We start from the raw sequence: 14,644 nt of genomic DNA, 5'->3' as shown, positions 1-14,644 counted from the left end.
ACCATAGCTTTTTAAATAAAAAAAAAGTAATTTATTGTATTTTTTTTAAATGATTCTTCAAAAATTATTAAGCTCTTGAAATTACGTTCTTAAAAAAAAGCACGTATATTTTAATGTAATTTTGGGCTTTATTAAAGGAAATATTTCATCACAAGTAATACATGATCCATTGCTATTTAACACTGTTTTAACGAAAACTAATGTCGTAGTTGTACGTCACACAAATGCATGTAAAATGATCAAAATCTACAAAACCCCAACCCGATAACATTCATCTAGTCTTCTTCATCATCGGTGACGAATTTGCCGGTTCCTGGATTCAAGGCAGCAACGAAGAAGAAAGCAACATTGAACAAGACAAGTGGTTCAATGTCGCTAATCGGGATTCCTGTCTCGATGTTTAGTTGTGCTAGAGCTCCCTTTCCTGTGATAATTTCTCCGATCAACGAGAAAGCGATACCCAATTGCGCCAATCTTCCGACAAAGAGCTCATTCGATTTTGTGAACCCGAACAATGGACCTACGAACAAGAAAATTCAAGAATTGATTCCATTAGGTAATAAATAATTTCACTTCCAATGTCCCTGTAAATTGATACCGTTAATATAATGTCATCCAATTGTTATGTGGAACACTATTATATTACTTTCGAAAAGTGCACTCCAGGAGAGAAGAAAAGTTTCAATATATATCAATGATAAATGATACAAGTTTAGCTGATGTGAGACTCCAATATGCCCCCTCCAGCGGAGGTTAGATGGACATAGTTATGTCGTGTCCCTATAGTGGTAGACTTTGACAATTGGCTCTAATACTATGTGAGAATATGTGGAACTCCATTAAATTACTTTGCAAAAGAACACTTGAGATGAGAAATGAGGTTTAACACTACAACAAAAACTGATTTTATAGGACACCTACAATGTAGAAACAACCTAATTAATACTTTGTACTTTTATAGGAATTAAGTTCATAGGACTAAACAAAAGCATCATATGATTCATATCTAAAAGTGTTACAATAGGTTTATAGAACAATGTTTTAACAAGTTTTTTATAACGCTTTTAAATTTTTTATACGACAATGTTTGAAAAAGTGTCATGTAAAAAACAGGTTTATAGGACACTTTTGATACAATAGCTAATAGGACGTTTTACGTTTTAAAAAACTTGTTAAAACGTCTAAAAACGTCTTATAAACCCATTATAACGCTTTTATAAGATGCTTTATTCTTGGTTTAAACCCAAGTTTTATAAATTACTCTATTAGGACGCTTACACAATATAGAGTCCTATAAAGCTGATTTTGTTATAATCACATAACGCGAGACTCCAACATTATACATGCAACATATAATCAAAGATGTATACCTCCTTCGCTAAGACCGAGTGCGGATCGCAGTCCTTTTCCGGGAGGAATAACGGCCTTGTCGAGTCCGGTGGGTTCATCGACAAACCGACCACGATCACCCAAAGCTCCGATGGCTCCAAGCAGAGTGAATAGAATGAAGAAGAGAAGAAGAGGCTCAGCTTCATAAATTGGAATTCCAGTTTCCAAATTGAGTTGTTGTAAAATTCCCTTCCCTGTTAATCCTTCTCCCAACAATGATGCCTGCAAAACTCGTACCATATGTTATAAAACCAACGATGGAACCTTTTAAATATCGTTAAAGAAACGGGTATTATAACGAGTTGTATACTTACGGCAAAACCGATCATAGCGACACGACCAACAAATAGCTCGTTTTGCTTCGTAAATCCAATGCCTCCCGATGTGCCAAAAATACCATCTTCAACCTTTATCTTTTCCTTTGGTGCCGCCTGAATGTTTTTTTTGTTACATATCAGTAAAGATTCAAATTTAAAAAAGTTGAAAAACGAACCATAAAGATAAAAAAAACCAGATTCAAATAATTTACGATATTTCCGTCATAGGGACGGTATGATTATACGCATCAAAGAAACATAACATATTACTAGCATTCCAATATATTAGCTATCGTGGTTGGCTCAAGGGATGAGGAGACGTTTGCTTATAAAGCTAGTTATTATCTGGTTTAAGTGGGCCCCTCATGTGTCTTGCGACCAAGTGATTCTTAGATAGCCCACTCACCCAGTCACCCTGGATTCTATGGGGATTGGGTGCCGTTTGGGACCGATTGGGATTGCTAGTACTCAACTTTTTTGTTTCTCTAAAAAAAATATAACATCTCATTTTTTCAACCATTTTTTAGGGTACCTATTGGTCTTATTTTTTGATCGAAAACTACATTCTCGATGCATTAACATTACATCATCTTAACAAACGCAACCCAATACAATCGTTTTTTCACCAAAAAACGACTCCAATAGTTCAAAGAAGTCGTAGCATACCATAAAGTATGAACCAACCAAATCAACAAAAACCGTTTTACTCGATCGTATAACGCACACTAAACAAGTACTAGTACTTAACATCAAAATCGTAAACAAAACAAAACTAACCTTCTTGGCTGGCGCTTTGGTCTTGGCTTTAAAGAGAGCAACGGGGCTCGTGTACGTTCTAGCCGGAGACGTTGAAGACGCGTTTACGAGGCTTGGAGGGAGTAAGAGATGAGAGAAAGGCTTGGGTCTAAGAGATTGAAGCAATGGGTGGCCAGAAACTACGGTGTTAGATGTCAACAACATGGTTTGAGCCATTTCTATCAATGGCAAAGCTTCCCCCTACAACTCAAAAAAGGATTTTATGTGTTGTTTTCTTGAAATATGGGATCTTGTTTTAATGGTTATTTGGTGGGATGTGTGTGTGTGTGTAGGAGATTGTGTTTTAAGGAAGAGATGAGGATAGGGTGTGGTCATTTGGTTGAAGGGCAAATAGGAGACCACGTCCCTTTGTAACTTATATTTACATTTCACTCCCTTCAACTTTTATGTTCTTTTTAAATTGTATCCTTTTGGGGTTTTTTTGTACTTTTTTTGAGTTTGTGTCTTATCGAAGACGGAAGGTCTATAATGATCTGAGTTCGATCATTCGTGTTTGGTTCGTATCTTGTGGACCATTTTTGCTTTGTTTTTCCTTTTTTGTATATGGGTAGGTGCATTGTCGATTTCATGTAAGTTTGCTATTTTTTAAATAAATATCGTGGTTAATTGTTGTTTTTTCGTGAGGTGAAGCCAACAGTCGACGTGACGGGAGGTTTTTGAATTGTTTTGTTTTTTTCGGGGTCAGTGAATTACGTTAAAAAAAATATAGTCATTAAAAGAAGGGGTGAAGGTTATCATGAATGATTCCAAAATGGTTTAAATAACATGACGTAAAAGTATATATATAATTAATAGGAAGTGGAATGTATCATGTTTGATTTTCTTGGATCCTCATCTATACTATATTATAAAACATTTGACAAAAACTTTTAAAAACTATTTTTTATGCATTAAGTACTATTTATTGATGCATATTACTTAAAATTTAATATTACAAGTAAATTGTGCATAAGTACAACTTATTAAAATTTCATGTTTGAATTCGTGTAACTAACTGCAGATAAATATAATCAAATACAGGATAAACATCTCATTTTAAATATAAAAAATCTAAAATATAATTAGAATAATCATTTAGTTTTAATAGAATCATTATCTTTAATAAAAAGTTATATTAATAAATCAAAATAAAAAATGATTTAAAGAAATACACAGAAAAGGGAAATTTTTAAATAGTTAGTTTGTTACTAATATCAATATTTTTTTCAATTTTTTATGATATCTTCACATTTTATTCAAAAATAAAAAGATTATCGCTTTCTCAAAACCACATAAAACCGTATTATAACATCGACTGAGACAAAAAAAAAACGAAACATTAAAATCGAATGTATCTTGATACATTGTACGAGTACTATTCTACTAATTTTTTATAACAACTTTTTGTTTGTTTTAAGCATGTGTTGTGGTTACATTAATGCATATAAAATGAATAGACCAGTTAACCGACTAGGAAAATTTGGCTGTGTAACTTAACATGAACCAAGTCGAAGACCAATCGATATCTAACTTCAATAAGCCCAAATAGTTTGGTTGGAATACATTCGGCCCAAATTAACCCATTACAATGAAGCCCACTCAATAATCAGTCCAAATTTCATTTCTTGGGTTGGTATTTAACCTTTTTATTTAAATCTATCATGAAATTAGTATCAATAATTATTTCTAAATGATTTTTCATTTAATATGCTTAATCACCTACTTGTTTGTTTGCACACGTGCTTGAAATGACATGAACTATAATACATTATACCCCAACCTGAAATGTACAAGATTTAAATTTCTTAAAATTGGGATGTGGTTTGCAGTTTTGAGTCATTAAATCGCGGTTCAAATTGCACCGCACCACATTCAGTTTTCCTTTTAAGGTTTTACGTTACAATTCCTAGTTTGAGTTATTTTTATTTTCGAGATTATTTATAAGTCAACTTTTATAAGATATATTTGGATTAATTACGAATGATTTCGATTGCATTATGCCTTTTTAAATTACCCATTTAGTAAGTACTGGAAGTTTTTATTTTATGGAATACAAAAGCATCATCGTTGAGTTTATTATGAAGTTGTGATTGTATAATTATTGGATTGAAATGCATTAGGTTCAAATCGTATAAACCGCACCATATTTTACAATGCAATTTTTTACGATTTAAGACATACGATATGATTTTAAAAAAATCTTCACATATACGAGATACAGTTTGACCCTAAACCACATCAAACCTTAGCGCAACACCCCTAACGTATATAATCAAAAAAAAATAGGAAAATGATACAAAATTCCAAAAATAGCAAGTTGTAAATTTATGAAGAATTGCCAAGTGTCCCAAAAGGATCCAGGGGAAGGTATATAAGGCAGGAGATCGTTCATTCTCTCTCTCTCTCGTTGAGATTCTGAAGTTGAATGTGTATGAAATTTTGTTAAAAATGGCGAAAGAGGTGCGAAATCAGAACGCAATGGGGTTTAATGATCTCCCCATGGAAACCCTACGTGACAGGGCCACTACCATGAAGAATTGTCTTGCAAGGAGTCAGGTAATCACCGATAGCATCACCGCTATTCTCGGTTCCTTCGATATCCGCCTCTCCGCCCTCGAAACCGCCATGCGTCCAACCCAGGTTTAATCACTCTTTCACTTTCTTCTATAAATTTCTTCAATCTTCTGTAACCTAGTTTCATTCATTTCATAAATTTTATGTGTGTCTAGATAAAAACGCATTCAATGAGAAGGGCACATGAGAACATCGATAAGACATTGAAGTTCGCCGATACCGTTTTAATCCAATTTGATCTTGCTAAACAGGTACTAATTATATTTCCTTAAAATTTGATGTACAACTGTATGGTCATGTAGTTTATTAGTACGATGTTAAAACATTGATTGTTATTCGATTAAGACTAATTAACATCTGTATTTTGATAGTTATCATCAATCTAGACTGAATTATGCTTAATCTATTGTAAATTTGTAGTGCGAGAGTGTAATTTTGAGAGGCCCCCATGAAGATTTGGAGAGTTATCTAGAAGCAGTTAATCAGCTGAAACGCGTCGTTCGCTTCTTTAGTTCCAATAAAAACCTCAAGAGCAGCATTGGGGTAATTACTCAGGCCACAACCTTGCTTCAAAAAGCTTCCTTGATGCTCGAAGAAGAGTTCCGGTCGCTATTATCATTATACAGGTCCGATGTCTTGCCATTATATGTATTTGTCATTTAGCTCAAATAGTTTATGAGTTGGTGTTTGTTTGTTTGTATGTATTTCAGTAAACCTGTGGAACCTGATCGTCTTTTGGACTGCCTGCCTTCTTCTCTCCGACCAGCAGCACCATCAACTGCTCATCCTCATGAAGGTGGCAGGAAACACGAGCACAATAAGAATTCAGAAACTGCTGTTTACAGCCCTCTGATTCTCGTACCACCTAGAGTTATACCATTGTTGCATGATCTAGCTCAGGAAATGTTTCAAACTGGCCAGCAACAGCAAGCATTTATTATTTACAGGTGAGATCAAGAACACCAAATGTAGGAAGCATACATGGGTTTAGAATTAGAGTAAATGTTCAATTATCGATCAATAAGCAGCATGAATCCATAAGGCTGATAGAGAATCTGGGATAAAAACTCCTGTATCTTCGCTTTTCTTGTGAAGGTTTCTTTTGTATTATTATTTATTTGTCATCAAATGTGTTAGATTTTGAATTTGTAGCATAATTGGATAGCGACCCACCATTCTTTTTCTGAATACTGCATCGATTACTCAAAATTTGACTTGTTATCTTCAGGGAAGCCCGTTCTTCGTGTATGGAGAACAGCCTTAAAAAACTTGGAGTAGAAAAGCTTGGTAAAGATGATGTCCAAAGGATGCAGTGGGAGGTTTTGGAGGCTAAAATAGGGAATTGGATTCATTTTGTGCGAATTGCTGTAAGAACTTACAAGACTACGATATACGATATATTGCTCCGTTTCCTTCCTTTTGCAGGGTTATGTGGCTTATCGTAACTGATACAGGTAAAACTGCTATATGCTGCTGAAAGGAAGGTAGCTGATGAAATTTTTGAAGGAATGGAATCTTTTATGGATCAATGTTTTGTAGAAGCAACTGCAAGCAGTGTGTCTCTGCTCCTTAGCTTTGGAGAGGCTATTGCCAAAAGCAAGAGGTCACCTGAAAAGTTATTTGTCCTTCTTGATATGTATGAGATAATGAAAGAAGTTCAACCAGAGGTAAACTAACTAGCATTCATAATGAAAACTACACACGTTTGTGTGTTTTATATGTAATTTCCTCTGATATTTGACAGTTCAATTCGATTTTCGCAAGTATATCTGGTGCTGAGATGCGAGAATCTGTTTCTGCTTTGACAAAGCGTTTAGCCGAGACAGCTCAAGAAACCTTCGTTGACTTTGAAGAAGCTGTTGAAAAAGATGCCACAAAAACCGCTGTTCTTGATGGAACTGTCCATCCTTTGACTAGTTACGTTATCAATTATGTTAAGTTCTTATTTGAGTAAGTCTGACACTTCCCGTTTCAACTTTCCCTGATGTAGTTCTCTTTCAAGTGTTGTAGAAAGTTAGAAACCATTCTTGATGAATACATTATAAAGCTCTAAGCTTTGTTTATGCTACAGTTACCAGTCGACTTTGAAGCAACTTTTTCTGGAGTTTGAAGCAATCGATCCAGATGCCCAACTGGCGAAAATAACTACACGAATAATGCAAGCTCTACAGAATAATTTGGATGGAAAATCTAAACAGTATAAAGATCAAGCTTTGACTCAAATATTTATGATGAACAATATGCACTACATTGTTAGATCTGTGCGAAGGTATCCTTACAGTCCGGCTGTTTTTCTTAAAATCTGTTTCAATTTTTCTAGCTGAATGCTGTAACGCGATGTTCTTAATTGTAGGTCCGAGGCAAAGGATATGTTAGGCGATGACTGGGTCCAAATCCACCGAAGGGTTGTGCAGCAGCATGCGAACCAGTATAAGAGAATTTCTTGGTCTAAGGTTCTATAAACTTGGGCCATGATGGCAACCATAAGCAAATTTATATTTTGAATTTATTGAAAAAGACCTGTTTGGTTAGTTATAATCTAGCTTTTTGAAAAGCTACTTCAAGTAGCGTTACAATAAGCTCTAGGGGATTTTTTGCAATTATGGATCATTTTACATTGTCATCTAGCTTATTGACTAGTTTATATTTTTTACCCAATGTGGGTGGTTTGTCAGCTAGCTTATTACTAAAACTAGCTTAGTGGGATCTTTTTGTTTCCTATGATTATTACTGTCCGTGGTTATCGATCCTAAGAGAAGCATGCTAATCGGTGCTAGTTTTGATTGTGCAGATATTACAGTGCCTCACGGTTCAGGTTGCTGGCGGTGATGGAAATAGCACCGCCGGAGTGTCAAGGGCAATGGTGAAAGAAAGGTTCAAGACATTCAATACACAGTTTGAGGACCTACATCAAAAGCAATCTCAATGGTCTGTTCCTGATAGCGAGTTGCGTGAGTCCTTGAGATTGGCTGTGGCCGAAGTCCTTTTACCTGCCTACCGATCTTTCAAAAAACGTTTTGGGTACGGTTTTATCGTTATTTTTCTTTGGTTTCTGGAGTCGGGTTCTCTTAACCTGATCCCATGTTGTAACTATGCAGACCCATGATTGAGGGCGGTAAAAATCCAACAAAATACATCCGGTTCACGCCAGAGGATCTTGAGCGAATGCTGGCAGAGTTTTTCGAAGGGAAAACAGCACACGAACAAAAGCGGTAGGAAGCGGATGATTGTTCGAAGAACGTTGTCGATAGTTTTTTTTGTTTTAGTTACGACATATAATGAACAAAATCGTTGATCGTGACCAATTTAATTCACCCAAGTATTTTTTTAGCATATGATTGAACCTTTCTTTTTTAGTGTTCGATTTAACTTGTTTTTTTTTTTTTTTTTGATTTCTGAAGATCCTATTCAACACCACACATAAATTAGAGGCAGATATATCTCATGGATGTCCCTAATCCCCTCTTCTCTTAAAGGAGGAGAGACAAAAGGGACAATCATGTTTCATCCACAAGTGGATAAAACACAATCAGTGAATCGACAATACGATCATTCACATATTCATCCACCATCACAACCACCGCCACCACCACCACCACCGTCGCCGTATCTCCCTCGTGATCATTCCAACCAATACACTGCTACTAGCCTCGTCCAACGACCACCAAACCCGACCGTCACCTGCAACCGGACTTGTGGCCGTCTCATCTTTATTCTAGCATTCACAATCATAATCGCGCTCTCCGTGGTCTTCATGATCTATTTCGTTCTCGTGGACTCCCATATCCTCGTCTTCCACGTCCGTCGTCTTGAAATGTCGGGTTTGAAAATGGATTCGTCAACCGATATCCAATGGAACACATACGTATCCGCCCGAAACCCGAACGTGCATTTGAATTTCTTGATTGAAAATGCCAACATCAACCTACTCTACAAAAACAAAGCGTTGGCCAACGCATACCATGATCAATTCCAGCTAATGAGCGAAGAATCGAAAGATATTCAGGCGGATTTCAAGGTAGCGAATTTGTCGTCAGAGGATGATCTCGTGCACGATATGATGTACGAAATCGCAAACAACATGGTTTTGCAATTCGATTTAGCGATGTCGATTCAAGCCACATTTCGCTATGAAATCATCAATAAAGATGTAACAAGATATGAAATGGAAGTTGTATGTAAAGATTTAGAACTACAGTTCCCTCCTAATTACACCACCATGGGTGGTGGTGGTGGTGTCATCCGGTCCGACGACCGCATGTCCAAAATTTGTTCTCTAGAATTGATGAAACATTCAATAGAGTGGGGGATCCAGTAATGAAGTACTATTCTTTCTCATTTTAGTCTTGTGTCTGACCATGTGAATTAAGATCAGAGTTTTATATATTTTTAAATTTATTTAATTCAAGTATAAATTAAATATATCTGTGAAGTCGTTTAAATATGTTAGATTTTGAACTGTTTCAAAATCAATCATATTCGTACATCCTAAATTCAGGGTTTTCCTTTTTTTATCTTTTTTGTATTTCAATCGTAAGATTCTTAGATTATATGCAAATTGCTTTTATATTTCAATTTGAAAATAAGTATAATAATTTTCTTAATTATTATTTTGCCGTCCACATCTAATATTTTAAATTTCTATTATTACTTAATTTTAAAATATGAAAATTTTATACTATATTATTTTTTGTTTTGGGCCATTAACTTGATCTTGGTTTTGATTGTTTGTATTTCGAATTTTAAATCTCAATCAAGGTGTTTTTTAGTGTTTGATTAATTATTTTATATAATACAATAAAATTTCACAAAAATCCATTTTATTAATTAATGAAATAATTAAGAAAATAGTTATCAGATTTACTAAATAAAAATTAATGGATTATTGGGAAATCCGTATATTTTTTTTCTCTTATCTTCGTTTTAACATGCACATATGAACAATTATATGTGCATACAATTTGAATATATTATGAACATAATTGTAAAGAAATTTAATTTCTCTTACTAGTGTGTTTGTTCACAAGGTTCATATGACACAAGTGATATTTTAGATTTGGTTGATGTTCATAAGCTCTACCATATCTTACAGATTTAGAGTGTGTTCACAAAGTATCTTAGTATTTTTAAAATAAATGTTCATAATGTGTTCACCTTGTATGTATATTCGGTTATTTGTGTATACATGTATGTTAGAGAGAGGAGAGAGAGAAAAAAAACAAGAGATGAAGAAAAGACACAAGAGAGGAGAGAGAGAATAAGAGGTTTTTAATTTATATTGTATTTTATTTTTTAACTTATAGTTTGTGGTTTAAATTGGATTTCACAAATTATAAAGTTAAAAGAAAGTCCATATATATATATATATATATATATATATATATATATATATATATATATTAAAAGGGTACTCGCACAATGCAGCGATATACATCTTGATCTTAATATTTTATTTTATTTTTTATCTCAATCAATGTTATAATATAGTCTTATGTGATTTTAAAAAAGCGATGATGTTTTTATTTTTGAATAAAATCTAAATTTGAAGATATCATAAAAATTTGACAAAATTATATCGATATTATTATCAATTTAAATATTTAAAATTCCTCATTTTTTGTGTAATTTTTTAATTCAATTTTTTAATTATAATTTAATTTGAATTTAATAACAAAGTAATTTATATTTGGTTTAGTAATATAATTTTATTATAAAGATAATAGTTAATTATTTTGTTAGAACTCGATAATTATCCTAATTATATTTTAAAATGAAATGTTTATCCTCTATTTGATTATGCTTATCCGCAGTTAGTTACACAAATTCAAACATGAAGCTTTAATAAGTTGTACTTATGCATAGTTTACTTGTAATCTTGAATTTTAAGTAATATGCATCAATATACAGTACTTTATGCATAAAAAATTGTTTTTAAGAGTTTTGTTCAGATGTTTTATAATATAGTATATATATACACACACACATAGAAAATGGTTCAAACAAGAACATTTTTGTTTTACGAAAATGCAAAAATATTTATGGGCCTCCAAATTAGTTAACACATAATAAAACATAAAATAAATGAAAATAACAATTAATTAACTCATAATAAAAAAAAATAGAATAAAAGAAAATAAATTAGTATTTATCCATGATTTATCTTTGTCCTTAAACTTTGTTTTTATCATCGAAGATTTTTTATGTTGATACCAATGTGATGGTATTGTGATAATGATTTGATAAATTGAAAATTGTTTATGATATGATTTTGATGTGATAATCATCTAATAATTATGTGATTTTTGTTGTGATATATAGTGATGTAACACCCTAAAAATTTATGATTCGTAAAATAAATAAATGTTAAGGGTTGAAATTTGAAGAGTAAACGACATACGGGATTAAAGTGTCGATACTCGAAAAACATGATTTTATTGCAATAAATAAAATCAATAAGAAAGGAAATGAAACATTTTATATTTAATTGGTTTGGGATGAAAATGAAGAAAGAAAAACAAAAGAGACTAGTTTCGTCAAAAGTAGAAAACTAATTTGGAAATGATTGAAATTTGGGAAATCATTCCCCAAATTCACGTTTTTCCTATTCTAGAGACCGTTTGACGATTTATAAATTAGATTTTTCAGCTGAAATTTTGTGGAGACGTTCCTAAGGGTGTAAGGGAGTAAACGTCTTTGGAATTTCGAGATTTCATCAAGAAACGAGAGAGATATCGAGTTTGAAGCGGCATAGGGTCATTCAGCACAAAAACGGCGATTGCAGGTAAAATACTCAACCAAAATTGATGTATAATATATGGTTGGATTCGTTTTTTAATTACCTTTCTGTTGGTACAAGTCTCGTGGGCTATGGTGGCTTGTATGTTGAGTGATTTAGGCTAGAAGCTGCTGTGGCGGCGGCTCGACGAGATTCGGATACAAAAACTCAAAATACGAGTTTAATATTGAACTGTAGGGACTGTAAATTTTGATACGAGTTGGGATTATTATTATGTATAAGATTTTGTAAAAAGTTTGGTGAAAAACGATTGGAAAAATATCTCAAACGAAAATCGTTTACGATAGCCGCACCAAGGGTGCGACCGGGTTGGGCTGGGCGTAGAGTTGAGTCGGCCGACACTAGACTAGGTTTAGGCCATGGCCGACTTATTTTGGTCGAGTTCGGTTAGACTCGAGTTGTTTTGATAAAATCGGTATTTGTTAAAAAGAGATTTGGAGCTCGTTTATTTATTTGGATTAATCGAAATAAATGGGGATGTTTCGATTAAGTTGGTCAAGATTTGGACATCAATTGTAAATGTTATTAATTAATTTGATTTTCATATTTAAATTATAAGAAATAATTTAGTAACTTATTTCGGGAGTTGTGACTAGATAATTGTGGGATCAGACGTTTTTATAACGAGAATCGTATATAATTAAATTTTGGGTTTAATACGTCATAATTTATTTTGGATATCAAAAATTCCATTGGCGAGGGGGGTATATATCGACGAGGTATGTTTGGGGTTGACTCGTTGACCATGCCCACCCTAACGTTGACCCATTTGACTTTTGGGTTGACTTTTTGGGGAAAAGTCAATACTCTAATATTGAAATACAATTACATGTTACAGGATATTACTCAGGGACAAGGTTTAGCTAAATGGAGCTATTAAGGTGAGTCTTCATGAGACTTTTACTGGGATGCATGCTTATGTACAAATTATTTGAGCATTACGATATTTTTTTTATGTACATGTTTATGGGTTTATTACATGTATATGAATTATTATTATGGGTTGCATGCTATTTGTTTACGTGTTTTTAAACATTAATTAGCATGTTATAAAAGAATTTACATTTTTGTCGGTATGGGAAGGGGTCAAAAGTCATAAGGGATGACACATCTTAGGGATGGATGACCGAACAAGGGATAGCCGTGTAACCGGGGAAGTGCCGATGACGCTATGACCTTAACCCGACGGGAAATTAAGAGATCTCATTATTATTTCAAAAGGGTTTGAAACAAATGTGCATGTTATTTTATTTGAGGTATTGTTTATTTTATGCCTGATGAGGTGTGTATGATTGTGCACAAAAACTATGAACTCACCGAGCTTTACAAAGTTGACTATTAGTATGCATCTCAGGTGCAAGAGGTTCAAGGGTGGACAAGAACGAGGTTCTCTCCTAGATAATTATATTATTATATTTCGGATGTTTAGGTTTATGCTTAAACTCATTTTGTAATGTAACCCGGTATGGGACGGGTTAGCGTTGAGTTATTACTTTTAATTGAATTTGTAAGACTTCTGTTGTAATAAGGTTTTATTAGCCACTATATTTTGGGGTTATTAAAATTTTTAAATGAGAATAACGTAACACAACTCATGGTGAAAATGAGGGTGTTACAAGTGATGTGATAATCAAAAACCAACGATGATCATGTCTACATTAGTCGACCTGTCTGTTTATTATGTGATTTTGTTGTGATAATTATTTGATATCGGTTAACGTATCATCTGTATATGATTTTAGAGATAAGAATGTCAATAAAATTACAGATAAATACGAAATTAATCACATAATTATCCTTAATTAATTACTTTATATTTTCTATTAATTTTATTTGTGGGTTAAATATTTGGAGCCTCATAAATGTTCTCGCATTCTTGTAAAATTAAAGGTGTTCTCGTTTGAATCTCTCTCTCTCTATATATATATATATACACACACACACACACACACATAGAGAGAGAGAGACTTGGGATCACGTGAGACCATTTTTTTATACTTAAAACTTCACAGCAAAATGCTATGAAAGTAACCTTAACAGTATTTTTGTTGTGAAAGTTCGATTTTTTTTACCTTCACAACATTTTGCTGTGAAGTTTCAAGAGTAAAAATGTGGTCTCACGAAAACATGTTGGTCTCACGTGAACCCAACCCTATATATATAAATCATAAACTTATTTTACTCATGAATACACATATAAGACACATGTGCATACTGTCCAGATGAAGTTACCACGATATTCCTCAATTTTTCATTATTTTATGATTTTTCCTTGAACCTACTCATATATACAGTTAACCATTAGGCCTTGGCCTAGTGGCCACCTCCTTCCGTAAATACCTTGCCTTGGGCGTGCCCACCCGGGTTCGATTCCAGGGGAGGACATGTTGTCTTTTTCGGTGCTTGCTTATGAGGTATGACAAGTAGGGTTCACAAAATGTGGACCACGGGGCCATGGCCCATGAGGTCCCCGCCATTAAACCTTTTTTTTTCTACTCATATATACAGGTGCAAGTTCATTTAGGAAGCTTAAATATTTAGGGACATCCTATTTTATGAGTATTTATGATGACTATTATTCATTATAAATGTCTGTCACAACATTCATTATGAATATTTTATCACATTATTTATCATAAATACTCACAAAATAGATTGTCCTTGCGTTATTAAAATATTTAGTGTTCTTAAATGAACCCCTCTCTCTCTATATACACACACACACTCTCATATATATATATATATATATATATATATATATATATATATATAT

At 33.4% G+C, this 14,644-nt stretch overlaps 3 protein-coding genes across 3 annotated transcripts; 2 read left to right on the top strand and 1 right to left on the bottom strand.

Moving 5' to 3' along the window:
* Positions 1-108: 108 nt before the first annotated feature.
* On the bottom strand, positions 109-2,786 carry LOC112521297 (photosystem II 22 kDa protein, chloroplastic). The gene is made up of 4 exons (XM_025130068.1): positions 2,484-2,786; positions 1,704-1,820; positions 1,371-1,611; positions 109-520 (listed from the first exon to the last, which is right to left on the bottom strand). The coding sequence occupies exons 1-4, from the start codon at positions 2,676-2,678 to the stop codon at positions 276-278; spliced, it is 798 nt and encodes a 265-aa protein (XP_024985836.1). The 5' UTR covers positions 2,679-2,786; the 3' UTR covers positions 109-275.
* A 2,214-nt stretch (positions 2,787-5,000) lies between these two features.
* On the top strand, positions 5,001-8,291 carry LOC112522149 (exocyst complex component EXO70A1-like). Its single transcript, XM_025131229.1, has 11 exons — positions 5,001-5,141; positions 5,231-5,326; positions 5,496-5,701; positions 5,786-6,022; positions 6,304-6,442; positions 6,530-6,742; positions 6,820-7,025; positions 7,147-7,344; positions 7,429-7,528; positions 7,867-8,096; positions 8,174-8,291. The coding sequence occupies exons 1-11, from the start codon at positions 5,001-5,003 to the stop codon at positions 8,289-8,291; spliced, it is 1,884 nt and encodes a 627-aa protein (XP_024986997.1).
* A 283-nt stretch (positions 8,292-8,574) lies between these two features.
* Positions 8,575-9,393, top strand: LOC112520988. The gene has a single exon (XM_025129609.1). The coding sequence runs from the start codon at positions 8,575-8,577 to the stop codon at positions 9,391-9,393; it is 819 nt and encodes a 272-aa protein (XP_024985377.1).
* The last annotated feature ends 5,251 nt before the right edge of the window (positions 9,394-14,644 follow it).

Source organism: Cynara cardunculus (assembly GCF_001531365.2).
Source record: "Cynara cardunculus var. scolymus isolate 2C chromosome LG 11, CcrdV1, whole genome shotgun sequence".
Taxonomy (NCBI): domain Eukaryota; kingdom Viridiplantae; phylum Streptophyta; class Magnoliopsida; order Asterales; family Asteraceae; genus Cynara; species Cynara cardunculus.
The sequence above is the reverse complement of the archived record's forward strand: the minus strand, read 5'-3'. Positions and strand labels throughout refer to the sequence as shown.

What these genes read in the sequence shown, in the direction of transcription:
- LOC112522149 (XM_025131229.1), top strand. Translation starts at nt 5,001, where the DNA reads ATGGAAACCCTACGTGACAGGGCCACTACCATGAAGAATTGTCTTGCA. An exon ending in CCGCCATGCGTCCAACCCAG is followed by an intron (nt 5,142 to 5,230) that starts GTTTAATCACTC and finishes ATGTGTGTCTAG; the next exon opens with ATAAAAACGCATTCAATGAG. An exon ending in AGAGAATTTCTTGGTCTAAG is followed by an intron (nt 7,529 to 7,866) that starts GTTCTATAAACT and finishes TTGATTGTGCAG; the next exon opens with ATATTACAGTGCCTCACGGT.
- LOC112520988 (XM_025129609.1), top strand. Translation starts at nt 8,575, where the DNA reads ATGTTTCATCCACAAGTGGATAAAACACAATCAGTGAATCGACAATAC.
- LOC112521297 (XM_025130068.1), bottom strand. Translation starts at nt 2,678, where the DNA reads ATGGCTCAAACCATGTTGTTGACATCTAACACCGTAGTTTCTGGCCAC. An exon ending in CCAAAGCGCCAGCCAAGAAG is followed by an intron (nt 1,821 to 2,483) that starts GTTAGTTTTGTT and finishes AAAAACATTCAG; the next exon opens with GCGGCACCAAAGGAAAAGAT. An exon ending in TCGCTATGATCGGTTTTGCC is followed by an intron (nt 1,612 to 1,703) that starts GTAAGTATACAA and finishes CGAGTTTTGCAG; the next exon opens with GCATCATTGTTGGGAGAAGG.